Source organism: Cervus elaphus, chromosome 18 (genome assembly GCF_910594005.1).
Source record: "Cervus elaphus chromosome 18, mCerEla1.1, whole genome shotgun sequence".
NCBI classification, from domain to species: Eukaryota; Metazoa; Chordata; class Mammalia; order Artiodactyla; family Cervidae; genus Cervus; species Cervus elaphus.
In genome coordinates, this window is record NC_057832.1 from 52,402,715 (window position 1) to 52,417,812 (window position 15,098).

General features: G+C 38.8%; 1 protein-coding gene across 4 annotated transcripts in view; it reads left to right on the top strand.

Annotated features, from left to right (window-relative positions):
• Nucleotides 1–15,098, top strand: part of LOC122674033 (gamma-secretase activating protein) — a 91,389-nt gene that overhangs the window by 32,185 nt on the left and 44,106 nt on the right. For all 4 annotated transcript variants that reach the window (XM_043872038.1, XM_043872040.1, XM_043872039.1 and 1 more), the window contains 3 exons: nucleotides 8,768–8,845; nucleotides 10,237–10,314; nucleotides 14,948–15,040. In XM_043872038.1, coding sequence (XP_043727973.1) covers nucleotides 8,768–8,845; nucleotides 10,237–10,314; nucleotides 14,948–15,040 — 249 coding nt within the window. The remainder of the gene's footprint in view (nucleotides 1–8,767; nucleotides 8,846–10,236; nucleotides 10,315–14,947; nucleotides 15,041–15,098) is intronic.

Below are 15,098 nucleotides of genomic sequence, written 5' to 3' on the forward strand. Positions count from 1 at the left end.
GTATTTCTTGACTTCCTACTTTTGCATTCCAGTCCCCTATAATGAAAAGGACATCTTTCTTGGGTGTTCTAGAAGATCTTGTAGGTCTTCATAGAACTGTTCAGCTTCAGCTTCTTCAGCATTACTGGTTGGGGCATAGACTTGGATTACTGTGATGTTGAATAGTTTGCCTTGGAAATAAACAGAGATCATTCTGTTGTTTTTGAGATTGCACCCAAGTACTGCATTTCAGACTCATGTTGACTATGCGGGCTATTCCATTTCTTCTAAGGGATTCTTTCTACTGTAGTAGATATAATGGTCATCTGAATTAACACCCATTCCAATCCATTTTAGTTCACTGATTCCTAAAATGTTAACGTTCACTCTTGCCATCTCCTGTTTGACCACTTCCAATTTGCCTTGATTCATGGACCTAACATTCCAGGTTCCTACGCAATATTTTCTTTACAGCTTCGGATTTTACTTCCATCACCAGTCACATCCACAACTGGGTGTTGTTTTTGCTTTGGCTCTGTCTCTTCGTTCTTTCTGGAGTTATTTCTCCACTGATCTTCAGTAGCATATTGGGCACCTACCTACCTAAGGAGTTCATCTTTCAGTCTCCTATATTTTTGCCTTTTCATACTGTTCATGGGGTTCTCAAGGCAAGAATATTGAAGTGGTTTGTCATTCCCTTCTCCAGTGGACCACGTTTTGTCAGAATTCTCCACCATTACCCGTCTGTCTTAGGTAGCCCTTGGGTAGCTCATAGTTTCATTGACTTAGGTAGACAAGGCTGTGGTCCATGTGATCAGATTGGTCAGTTTCCTGTGATTGTGGTTTTCAGTCTGTCTTCCCTCTGGTGGAGAAGGATAAGAGGCTTATGGAAGCTTCCTGATGGGAGAGACTGACTGAGGTAAACTGGGTCTTGTTCTGATGGGCGGAGCCATACTCAGTAAATTTTTAATCCAATTTTCTGTCAATGGATGGGGCTGTGTTCCCTCCCTGTTATTTGGCCTGAGGCCAAACTATGGTGGCGGTAACAAGGATAATAGCGACCTCCTTCAAAAGGTCCCCTGCGCACACTGCTGCACTCAGTGCCCCCAACCCTGCAGCGGGCCACAGCCGACCCACACCTCCGCCAGAGACTCCTGGATACTCACGGGCAAGTCTGGGTCAGTCTCTTGTGAGTCCGTGGAATCCTCCAGGCCAGAATACTGTAGCGGATAGCCTTTCCCTTCTCCAGGGGATCTTCCCAACCCAGGGATCAAACCCAGGTCTCCTGCATTGCAGGCAGATTCTTTAAAATGAGCTATCAGGGAAGCCCAAGAGAAGACAAAAGAGAAGACTCTACACATGGACATCACCAGATTGTCAACACCGAAATCAGATTGATTCTATTCTTTGCAGCCGAAGTTGGAGAAGCTCTATACCGTCAGCAAAAACAAGACTGGGAGCTGACTGTGACTCAGATCATGAACTCCTTATTGCCAAATTCAGACATAAATTGAAGAAAGTAGCGAAAACCACTAGACCATTCAGGAATGACCTTAATCAAATCCCTTATGATTATACAGAGGAAGTGACAAATAGATTCAAGGGATTAAATCTGATAGACAGAGTGCCTGAAGAATTACAATGGAGGTTCATGACATTGTACAGGAGGCAGGGATCAAGACCATCCTCAAGAAAATGAAATGCAAAAAGGCAAAATGGTTCTCTGAGGAGGCCTTACAAATAGCTGAGAAAAGAAGAGAAGCAAAAGGCAAAGAAGAAAAGGAAAGATATTCCCATTTGAATGCAGAGTTCCAAAGAATAGCAAGGAGAGATAAGAAAGCCTTCCTCAGTGATCAATGCAAAGAAATAGAGGAAAACAATAGAATGGCAAAGACTAGAGATCTCTTCAAGAAAATTAGAGATACCAAGGGAACATTTCATGCAAAGGTGGGCACAATAAAGGACAGAAATGGTCTGGACCTAGCAAGCAGAAGATATTAAGAAGAGGTGGCAAGGATACACAGAAGAACTATACAAAAAGGTCTTCACAACCCAGATAATCACGATGGTGTGATCACTCACCTAGAGCCAGACATCCTGGAATGCGAAGTCATGCGGGCCTTAGGAAGCATCACTATGAACAAAGCTAGTGGAGGTGATGGAATTCCAGTTGAGCTATTTCAAATCGTAAAAGATGATGCTGTGAAAGTGCTGCACTCAATATGTCAGCAAATTTGGAAAATTCAGCAGTGGCCACAGGACTGGAAAAGGTCAGTTTTCATTCCAATCCCAAAGAAAGGCAATGCCAAAGAATGATCAAACTATTGTACAGTTGCACTTATCTCACACAAGTAAAGGGTCAAAAAAGGGGAGGAGGTTTAGGAATTAGATTTGGACATAAATATACAAAGGTTATGTAGAACATTCAAGGAAAAAGGAAAGAGTATGGGGAGACAAGAGGGAAACCAAGTGAGATGTTATAGCAGCCAAGAGTCAAGGGGGTTTCATAAAAAAGAGTGACTTTTAGTAGGTGGTGAAAAGTGGAGCCCATTGGGTATGGCTGCATGGAAGTTACTGTGTGTAGTTTGTGCTGGGTGATTGAGGTAAAATCTTGATTGTGCTGGGTGAAATCTCATGTGAGAATTGAAAAATTATAGCAACATGTGCATGCAAAAGAGAGGCAGCAGCTGGATGGGGAAGTGGGATTGTGGGGATATTATTTTTTGAGACAGTAGAGACTGTAGTATGTTTGAACGCTTATAGGATATTTAGTGGAAAAGAAAAGATGACAATATACAGCAGAGAGAAATAACTAGTAGAGTGAATTTGCTTAGAAGGTGGGATGTAATGGGATCCAGAGCTCATGTGGTGCCCCCAGGGTTGGTTCTTCCCTGCTACTTAATTTAAATCTGTTGGATATAAACAATCATTTTAGGTTTTTATTCTGTGAAGCTTTTATTCCTTTTAATTTTATTCCCACAGGAATTTCTCACATATATTAGTAGTTTATAAATAGGCTATCTATGACATATCTTAGAAATGTTAGGTTAATTTGGCAAAAGATGTGAAAGAGCCTGTTTTTCCTTTCTCAGTGACGTCTAGGAGCCTTGCTTTTCAAAGTCAGCTTTGAAATCGAAAAAATAAGGCTGTTTCAAATGGGATGCTTTCAGATTTAAGATGAAATAAACCAAACGAAACACCCTTTTTATTTTCAACTCATAAGTTATCAGTTCATGTATTTCCCAAATTCCTTTTCAAAAACAGCTTTTGAAACTTTGTGATTAAAACAAATACCTACTTCAGCAAATGGAGAAAGGTGCAAATTGTCTAATTCCTGTATGGCTCCCTCTATAATAAGGAGCTTAGTTTTCCACTGGTGTGGAGAACAGAAAACATGGTTCATGAAAGAAATGCCAATAGACTCAGGACCTTTTACAAACGCTACTTATTTCAACTATTACATTCATGCTGATGCTGTAATAAGATTTGTTGTTCAGTTGTTCCATATTGGTCATTGAGAGCTACTTTGACCTTTCACCACCACTTCTTACCTGAATTTTCCTGCCCTAAGAAATGAAATCTGCTACCTTTCAGAGATTTAAAGGTTAAAATCTCGAAGATGAGGGTGATCATAAGAGTTAGTGCTGGGCAAAAGTACTCTGTTAATGTCAGACCACTGATTTATTAGGATTATGAGTTCCTATAGTTTTTTCTGATACATTTTTAACACTAGGATGGTGAATCAGGGACTTTCTACAGCATTGAAGGAAAGACTGTACACCCTATCTGAGTTGCTTAGTTGTGTCTGACTCTTTGCAAACCCATGGACTATACTGTCCATGGAGTTCTCCAGGCCAGAATACTGGAGTGGGTCAGTCAGTTCAGTCGCTCAGTCATGTCAGACTCTTTGCAACCCCATGAACTGCAGCACCCCAGGCCTCCCTATCCATCACCAACTGCCGGAGTCTACCCAAACCCATGTCCATTGAGTTGGTGATGCCATCCAACCATCTCATCCTCTGTCGTCCCCTTCTCCTCCTGCCCTCAGTCTTTCCCAGCATCAGGGTCTTTTCAAATGAGTCAGCTCTTAGCATCAGGTGGCCAAAGGATTGGAGTTTCAGCTTCAACATCAGTCCTTCCAATGAACACCCAGGACTGATCTCCTTTAGGATGGACTGGTTGGATCTCCTTCCAGTCCAAGGGACTCTCAAGAGTCTTCTCCAACACCACAGTTCAAGGGCATCAATTCTTCAGCGCTCAGCTTTCTTTATAGTCCAACTCTCAGATCCATACATGACTACTGCAAAAACCATAGCCTTGACTAGACGGACCTTTGTTGACAAAGTAATGTCTCTGCTTTTTCATATGCTGTCTAGGTTTTTCATAACTTTCCTTCCAAGGATTAAACGTCTTTTAATTTCTTGGCTGCAGTCACCATCTGCAGTGATTTTGGATCCCCAAAAAATAAAGCCAGCCACTGTTTCCACTGTTTCCCCATCTATTTCCCATGAAGTGATGGGACCAGATGTCATGATCTTAGTTTTCTGAATGTTGAGCTTTAAGCCAACTTTTTCACTCTCCTCTTTCACTTTCATTAAGAGGCTCTTTAGTTCTTCTTCACTTTCTGCCATAAGGTGGTGTCATCTGCATATCTGGGGTTATTGATATTTCTTCCAGCAATCTTGATTCCAGCTTGTGCTTCTTCCAGCTCAGTATTTCTCATGATGTACTCTGCATATAAGTTAAATAAGCAGGGTGACAATATATAGCTTTGATGTACTCCTTTTCCTATTTGGAACCGGTCTGTTGTTCCATATCTGGTTCTAACTGTTGCTTCCTGACCTGCATACAGGTTTCTCAGGAGGCAGGTCAGGTGGTCTGGTATGCCCATCTCTCAGAATTTTCCACAGTTTATTCTGATCCACACAGTCAATGGCTTTGGCAGTCAATAAAGCAGAAATAGATGTTTTTCTGAAACTCTCTGGCTTTCTTGATGATCCAGCGGATTTTGGCAATTTGATCTCTGGTTCCTCTGCCTTTTCTAAAACCAGCTTGAACATCTGGAAGTTCACGGTTCATGTATTGTGGAAGCCTGACTTGGAGAATTTTGAGCATTACTTTACTCGCGTGTGAGATGAGTGCAATTGTGCAGTAGTTTGAGCATTCTTTAGCATTGCCTTTCTTTGGGATTGGAATGAAAACTGACCTTTTTCCAGTCCTGTGGCCACTGCTGAGTTTTCCAAATTTGCTGACATATTGAGTGCAGCACTTTCACAGCATCATCTTTTAGGATTTGAAATAGCTCAACTGGAATTCCATCACCTCCACTAGCTTTGTTCATAGTGATGCTTCCTAAGGCCCAATTGACTTCACATTCCAGAATATCTGGCTCTAGGTGAGTGTGAGTGATCACACCATCATTATTATCTGGGTTGTGAAGATCTTTTTTGTACAGTTCTTCTGTGTATTCTATCCATCCACCTCTTCTTAATATCTTCTGCTTCTGTTAGGTCCATACCACTTCTGTCCTTTATCTTTGAGCCCATCTTTGCCTGAATTTTGTTCCCTTGATATCTCTAATTTTCTTGAAGAGATCTCTAGTCTTTCCCATTCTGCTGTTTCCTGACAGGGATCAAACCCAGGTCTCCTACATTGTGGATGGATTCTTTACCAGCCAAGCTGCCAGGGAAGCCCAAGAATACTGGAGTGGGTAGCCTATCCCTTCTACAGGGGTCTTCCCAACCCAGGAATCAAACCAGGATCTCCTGCTCTGCAGGCAGATTCTTTACCAGCTTAGCTACCAGGGAAGCCTGAATCAGGGACTTTCTAAAGCATTGAAGGAAAGACTGCACCCCCTATCTTGAGAGTCAACCCTGAAGTGGTACTTAGAATGCTCTGTTCTGGGTCCATGGTGGCTGTAATTCTTTTTTGTGCACCACCTACTGGGAGGTGGTAAGGGGTGAAAAGTGTAACTTCTCCGTCCTGCACATTTAATTGTAAGAGTTGCCCTTCACAAGTTCCCAGAATTAGGCCTCTGTTTTGCATTTTATAGAGCTTTTTACAATGAGATAATTTCCCTTGGAAAACTTTGTCCATAATAGCTTTCATTGTCCAAATGGTTTCCCTCAGGCTAGCCAACTTTGAGATATTATCTTCATCATTGATGAATATTCATTAAACATCGCTGGATACACCATTAAGAGCATGCTTTTTTTCCCCCCCAAACTCTGACTTCCCCAAACTCATAAATAGCAGCGAAATTATTCTGGAATAATAATAATAGCAGCTAACCTTTATGACTACATATAACTTTTTTTGCCAGAGCTTTATGCATTATTGTCTCATTTAACACTCATATTAGAACCACATGAAGGAGGTGCTATGCTTTCCTTATTTACAGATGAGGAAACTGAGGCTTAGAGATTTCAGTTAATATGATTCAGGCAAATGTAACAAATACTGATGCCCGAGTGTCAGCCCCAGAGTTTCTGATTTAGTCTGTCCGGGTATCTGTGAGCTCAGGAAGCTTTAATGCGCTTTCAGAGGCGAGAACCGGTGCTCTAGGGCTGTGCTGTCCCGTGTGGTAGCCACTAGCCACCTGCGGCTATTTAAGTTGTTAAAATTAAATAAAATTTAAAAGGAGTTTGTCAGTCACAGTAGCCATCTTTTAAATGCTCAGTAGTCACATGTGGCTCATGGCTACCAGACTTAGAACCAGTAGAACATTTACACGATCAGAGAAAATTCTAGGAGCGGGACAGGTTTGCAGAGCCTGTGCACAGTCCGTTTCCCCTTGCTGTGTCTTTTTTTCCCCCTTTGGGATTGAGAAGGGGGACTAAGCTGCAACCTGTTTGGAGATACTTGCTATGACGTCTGAATATGGCTCTCAATGTATGTTTTTACGTAAGTTTATTCTACACCTCATGTTAACTTTCTTCAAAACAAGGAAAACAATAACCTCCGTTCTCTAAAGAATGGTGTGTAGAGATTTTTTTCTAGAATGGAGATTATAATCTTCCTGATATTGTTTACATTTCATGCTCATTCCTTAGGACAGATTCCTAAAAGAACAGTTGCTGGGTCAACAGGTGTGAATATATTTAATTCTCTGCAAAACTGTTTTTTCAGAGACGTTGTACTCATTCACCTTTCATTACTATTATTTGAGATTGTTCTTCCATTGGCAGAATTGATTATAATTTTTAAAACTTTGTTAATTTTAAAAGAAAAATGTGGTACCTTATTTTAATTCTTATTTCTTTATTATCAGAGAGAGGCTGAAGTTTTAACGCTGTCTGTTAAAAATGTCTTTGTTCTAGTGATCATAGAACATAAAAGAACAGGATAAACCAGTAGGTTTACATTCTATAGTAAACATATAGAATGTTTACTATATGAAAGTATTCAAAGTGGTACATGGAACTTTGGTAACTCTTTTAATTACTATTTTTGTTTATGCTTTAGTGTAGCATTATTTTATTTTTAGTGAGTCTGCTGTAGTTTTAAAGAAAGTTATTATTGTGTGGTCTTTAAGCATAACGGTAATTTAAAATCTAACAGAATTGTTACCTTTTTTAATCTGATAGAGTTATTCTTTTTTGTCATTTCATGTTGAAAATATTGCAATAAAATGAATTTCTAACAATATATTGCAATCTTAAAAATCATTAAAAGAGTCAAAACTGATAAATATTATAACAGAATGCTTAAATACGTCCTGAAATAGCCTTCTTAGGGAAAATGGACCTTTTTTCCCTACCATGATTTTTAACAAAGGAACTCTAGTGGAATATGGTACAGGAAATGATTCACTGAAGTAGAATAATGATAGAGTTCACATAGCTAGTGAATATTCACTCTGGGACTAGAACCAGGTTAGTCAAGTTCCTTTCCACCCTAGAAATCTCCTATTTCAGGTGATCACATAAATGCTGACATTAGAATAGAAGTATCAGTCTAAGCATAATGCCCTCATTTGTAAGTCATTGATGAATTTACCCACATGTACAGGTGGCAGCAGCTGCTGACGTGATGGACAGTTTTACACATTGACGCAGGTGGGCAGGCTGAGGTTGTTCTGAAGTGGTGGGCTAAGTGAGCGGTCAGCACTCATCTGAAAAACCAGTCTATCCCAGGAGCTCTCCTTTGACCTTGGGCCACAGACCTCAGTGACCCAAATATAGGTGGGAACAGGCTCACACACCACTTGCTCTCATTGCCTCAGTTTGCCTTCCATTGTAAATAAATAATAAGACTGGAAACTGTCTGTAAAAAGGAGACATATTTTTGATCAATTGGGGTCCGTAGCTATTAGTCATGACTGGAGAACAGACTGAAAAAGAGCACAGCACGGGGGAGGACGTGTATGTAAGGAGAATCTCATGAAGCTTTGTAAACTTCTCCAGACTCCCATGATTTCGTATATGGAAGTCTCTCTCCAGTTTCCTAGCCTTCAATAGCCTACCACTATACATTGCATATAGTGTGTGCTGAGTAATTGTTGAATTGAAATTTCTTGAAAGTGAAAGTGAAGTCGCTCAGTCATGTCCAACTCTTTGCAACCCCATGGACTGTAGCCTACCAGGCTCCTCCATCCGTGGGATTCTCCAGGCAAGAATACTGGAATTTCTTAGTAACTTGTGAATAGTTAATTTCTAGAATTTGGGAATAATCTATGAGGTAAATTGAGGCAGAACATCTAAAGGAATGGCAGTAAGGTTAAGTAGCTTAGGAAACTTTATTTGTCTGTGATTCTTTTAAGCTTTACTAAATACTTTCTTCCTTCTAGGAAGTTTGTGTGTATGTTACTGCCCGAACTTTGACTCTTGTGAACAAATCACATATTCAGTGTTCTACTTTCATAAAGGTACTTTTCATTTATTCTTTTTTTTAGCATAATCATTTTTTCCAAATAGCAAAATATATAGATTTTAAAGTTTTATTACCTTATAACAAATTTGATCAGTACATCATATATCTGTATACTTATATAATACATATTTCCTAAAAAAATTTATGAATGATGAGTGTTGTTAGCTAATTATTTTTATATTATTTTAAAAATAATATTGTGTAATATATATTTTTTCTTGACCTATATCTTTTTACCAGGCCTATAGACCAATGCAAAGGGATGTATTTGCTGACAGTGTGTTTTTTATTTTTATATTATTACTAATTGAAAGGTACCTATAGATTTAGCTTACAAGGGTACATAAGGTTTTAGTTTAAAAAGTTTCTACCATCTTAGACTTTAACAGCTCTTAGACCTAAGATACATTTATTTCATTTCATACATCTGTGGCCCAAGAAACTGATATGTCAATAGTCAGCCTGGAGGACAGGAGTGAAGTGTTTAATCTTTTCTAGTTCTGTAGTTGATAGCAGAGTGCCCTTTAATAGTTTTAAAATTGACTTTTAATAGTTTTAGCCTGAACCATGCTAAAGTGTATTTATTCTGCTTGTTTAGTTGCTTAAAATTAGTAGTTATGTAATAATACTGTGGGTAGACTTAAAATTATTTAAAATTAGGATTTTCAAAAAAATTATGCCAGGTCACACCAGATTTTATTCTGCAGCCATGCCTAATGTTACATTCAGAAGTTAGAGATCAAAGTAAAAAAATGTTTAATAACTTAATAATGAAGAAAACAAGAAAATTCAGAAGACCTATATGCATGCTTTAATAATACAAGTTTGATATTTGTGGGACATTTTCATGCCTTTTTCAAATGGTTAATAATTAAAGCCAGTAAATAGAACTTTTCTGAAAGTTGTACTAAGAGCTAATAACCATGATTAAGCGTTAGGAGAATGGAACGTGAAGCCCAGTCCTACCCTGAGTATACCAGATAACTGACTCACAGTGGGCTTCCTCAGTGATTCAGAGAAGTCTTCAAGGGCCTTAATGACGGCAAGAGTGTGGCAGTGAGCCTTGAGGCATGAGGGCCAAACAGCCACCTGGTCCTCTCCATCTCTTGGATTCTTAAGTAAAGTTCTTTGGATCCTTCTATCCCAGCACAACCCACCTTTTAAGCTCTAAGATTATGTGTAAGCCCAGACTCAGGTGATCCGTCTTCAGTGCTGGCTTCTGGAGAGTGATGGGGGAACCGTGAGCTCTAGGACCCTGAAGACACTTGCTTTGTCAGTTTCACAGTTACTCAGTGTGGAGAGTATGATGTGGAGTCACTGCCTTGGGTGGAATTGCAGCTCTTTGTTTCTTAACATCCTTTCTCTGGCTTGGTGTTCTCTCCACAGGGCACAGCAAGACCTTCACTACTAGTCTTGGGAGTGTTGACTCATGTGTGACAAAGGGCATTACTTTTCTCAACCTTGGTGAGTGAGCAGCATATGTGTCTCTCTGCTCTGACCTTTCCTTCTGGTACATGTTAGGCCTTGTTTTTCTTTGCACCCCATTTTCTCATGCCTGTTTGGGACTCAGGTTGTGATGACTATGACTGACCTTTTTTTTTTTTTTTTGACTGACCTTTTTGAAGCCAGATAGGGGAAGGTTTTCTCTGGATGCACCGCCCCCCGGCCCCCACCAAAATGAGCTTTTTGAAAGAAGGGATGGTGCGGAAGGAATGTATCTCCCTTCTTAGAACCTAGGATGTCAGCGTTCCTATGTTTTTAGTAGCAATCCTAAAAGATCATTTGTTAGTATAAAAATGACGACAGTGAATGAGATGTTTCTTAAAAGCCTATGAGAAATAATACATCATGTTGTCCCTTGATTTTAGAGACAAAAACCCTTGAGAAATCATCTGTTCCCTGTTACTAATTGCTAAAAGCTTCTGAGTCCCATAAATCATTTATAGATAGATCAGCTTGAGTGAGTTGTCTTTCACTGAGTAAATATGGTAAAGGGAACTTGAGTATTAGACTGAAATACATTAAGTGAAAAAAAAAAAACATATTAAGTGAGTCTATAATGAAGTCAGTAAAGAAGGGATTTATTGTGGCTCCCAGTGGAAAGCTGCTTTTCCATGACAGTTGGGATGAGTGGGCACAAACCGGTTAGTTAGTACAAGACTAAACAGAACTATTGCTTGCCTGGCACAGTATTTTTAAAAGAAAAACTTCAGATTTAGAGCAGATGGGTTCTTTAATATTTTCTTTATCCCTGTTTCCCAGTTTGCCTACTATCATCACAAAGTCTTGTAAAGGAACTGGGCAAAGAAAGAACCAAAATGATAAGAAAGTTTATAATTTTTTTTGGTCTTTTAAATTGAAGTGTAATTAAGTTACAATATTATATTAATTTCAGGTGCACAACAGTGATTCATTATTTTTATAGATTATACTCCACTTAAAGTTATTACAAAATAATGGCTATGTTTCCTTGCCTATAAAATACATCTTTGTAACTTATTTATTTTGTACATACTTTGTACCTGTTAATCTCCTACCCTTATTTTGCCCTTATTCTCTCTCCTCACTGGTAACGATTAATCTGTTCTCTATATCTGTAAGTCTGCTTTTGTTTTGTTGTAGATAATTGTTTTATTTTTTTAGATTCTTCATATACATGATACAGAATATTTCTTACTTCTCTATCTGACTTATTTCACTAAGCATAATACTCTCTAGGTCCAGCCACACTGTTGCAAAAAAAAAGATTTTTATTTTGAATGATACTGTTGATGAGGGGAGATATCCTATGCTAAGTGGGTCAGTATGTGGCAGTTTTTAATATGAGCTCTGTGGGAAATTATTTCTGAGAGGCCTGATTCTACTGTATCCTGTGGTAAGAGAGATAAATGTAAGATTTCCTGGGTCTGAGACTTGATTCTTATCAGCAAAGCTATATCAGTATCCCATCTCTAGAATGATGTGGGAAACTTTCCACTAAAAAATCTTTCCATTTTGCAAGGTCAAATGTATGCTTCCTTTTTTTTTAACCCCTAGGAGTGACTCTTGATAAGGGCAGCCATGATTTAATCTATGATCTTTAGAATGTAGAGAGTGAAAAAATAGTAGAGCTTTGTTAAAAATAGGCTATCTTACATAAGTTGTCTTTCCTTCTTGAAACAGATTTTGTTACATAGGCACAAGTTTGTACCCAAGATTAAAACTATTCTAGAGGTGACTTTTATGACAACAGTATTGCTTTTTGAGTGAGGTCTTTTTGCAATTTATTGCATGTAATTTCCCTGAAATGTCACCCTATTAGAAGGGGCTTCTATTGATTTAAATATTAAAGAATAGAGTTTTAAGGGAATTTTTCATGAACCACAAACCACCTCTATATAAGACAGATATATTTATACATTAAAAAACTGTCTTTTTTTTTTTAACACTATATTCTAAGTGTTTTGCTTAAGTTTTCTTCATCTTTACAGCAATTCTTCTTGGTGATGTTATCCTTATTTTCAGTTTAGTCGCTCAGTCGTGTCCAACTCTTTGAAACCCCGTGGACTGCGGCACACCAGGCCTCCCTGTCCATCACCAACTTCTGGAGCTTACTCAAACTCATGTCCATTGAGTCAGTGATGCCATCCAACCATCTCATCCTCTGTTGTCCTCTTCTCCTCCTGCCTTCAATCTTTCCCAGCATCAGGGTCTTTTCAAATGAGTCAGTTGTTTGCATCAGGTAGCCACTTAAAGTACTGGAATTTCAGCTTCAACATCAGTCCTTCCAGTGAATATTCAGGACTGATCTCCTTTAGGATAGACTGGTTGGATCTCCTTGCAGTCCAAGGGACTCTCAAGAGTCTTCTCCAACACCACAGTTCAAAAGTATCAATTCTTTGGTGCTCAGCTTTCTTTATAATCCAACTCTCACATCCATACATGACCACTGGAAAAACCATAGCCTTCACCAGACGGATCTTTGTTGGCAAAGTAATGTCTCTGCTTTTTAATATGCTGTCTAGGTTGGTCATGACTTTTCTTCCAAGGAGCAAGTGTCTTTTAATTTCTTGGCTGCAGTCACCACCTGCAGTGATTTTGGAGCCCCCCAAAATAAAATCTGCCACTGTTTCCACTTTTTCTTCATCTATTAGCCATGAAGTGATGGGACTGGATGCCATGATCTTAGTTTCTGAACGTTGATAGCTCAGTTGGTAAAGAATCCCTACTTTACAGATAATGAAACTGAAGCTCGGAAAGTCTGTGTTGTGTTCTCAAACTTCTTTTTGTGTCTCTCATCAGGGGCGCTGCTTCCCTTGTGGCTCAGCTGGTAAAGAATCCACCTGCAATGTGGGAGACCTGGGTTCAACCCCTGGGTTGGGAAGATCCCATGAAGATCTTATATTAGTTTATTGCTGCAGTAAGAAATCACCACAAATTTAGCCCTTAAATAAGCAACACATTGTCTTGTGGTTCTGGAGGTCAAAATTCTAAAATGAGCAAGTCTTAGGGCATCATGGTAGGGGTAGAAGTGGTTCCTCTGGAGATTTCAGGAAAGAGTTGATTCTTCACCTCCTCCAGCATCTAGAGGCTAGCATCTCTTGGCTTGTGATCACATCACTCCAGTCTCTTTCATCATTGTATGGTCTTCTCTTCTGTAGTCAAATCTTCCTCTTTTCCTTATAAAACCATTTGTGATTACATTGGGTCCAACTGGATAATGCAGGATCCTCCTATCTCAAGATCCTTAATCACATCTTCAAGGTCTCCTTTATCACTTGAGGTGACATAGTCATAGGCTCTGGGGATTACCACATGAACATCTTTGGGATGTTTAGCCTGCCATAGGTACTACTGACACTTTTGGTGAGACAGTAACTTTTGTGTGCACACTGAGAGATTTGACATTCTTGGAGCCCATTCATTCATCAAATGACAGTATAAATCTCCCCTCTGCCTCAATAATTGTGACAACTTAGAACACCCTCATGTATTTCCAAATGCCCCCTTGCCCAGGGACATAGTACTACCGTAATTAACTGGTCAAGTAAGTGGTAGGATGAGGAGTTAATTTAGGTCATGATGTCTTTCCATTGTGCCCTACCGTATCATGATTTGTGTTTTTCTACTTAAGTGCTGTTATAATGCAACCACTTATGCTAAGTATTTTAGCATCATTTAATCTACATTGACTTGAAAGGACAGCTATAAGTCAACTATTTAGAGTTTTACATCCTCTTTCCTTTCCCTTCCACAGAATGCCTTTTATGAAAATAATTAGCATGTATTTCTTTACTTCTTAGGGAGAAAAAAGGAGTCTAGCTGGTTCACTTATATTAATAATCTAAATGCTTCATCTGCATGAAATTCACTCCTACTATATGAATTTTTCTGTTTTTCTAAGATCCTAGAAAAAATTATTGGCAAGGACTACTTCTATCCTGCCCCCTCTCCAAAAATCTGTTTTGTATACCTTGCCTCAAATCCGTATACAAAAATTCTGTTCTTTGTACAAAAATATCTCATGAAGGGACTGTGAAGGTGTGAATTCTAGGCAGCTTGTTATGCAAGGAAATAAATTAATACATCATGAAATGTCAGAATGCTTACAGAGATTGTTTTGATGAATATCAGTTTAAAGGTTCTTTAGAGAAAATGCTGCTGCTGATGATAATGGTGACAATGAGCAGTGGGCAAACATAAGAAACTAAATTTTAGAACTTCCCTAACATGTCAGAAATTATGAAGGAAATTCCCATGATAAACTATTTCCAGCCTGTCATATTAAGGAATAATTCATGTTGCTGGATATTTTTAAATTCTGATTTGTTCTCAGAGTTCATTCAGATTCATATAAAGCAACAATTCATAAACAAAACTACAGATATAAATTAAGATAACCATAGCTAAATATCTAAAGAGAGCTATAGGTAGAAATGAATGATATCTTGCTAGTAAGATGAAACATACTGACATCAGACAGCTTTTTATTACATTGGTCAAAATTTCTGTGTTTTTAGAGATTCAAAGAAAAATAGGGATACTGTAAAGTTGTTGACTCTAATCTATATTGTACAGCACTTGCCACTTGGAGCTGACTTAAATCTCTCTTCCATAGACTATTACGTGGCCGTTTACTTACCTGGTCATTTCTTTCATCTCCTTAACATTCAACATCCAGACCTGATCTGCCACAGTCTGTTTCTGACAGGTATGCCTGTAGTTTTTCCCTCATGAACATGGTCTGTTTGGGTTCGTTTAAATGTTAA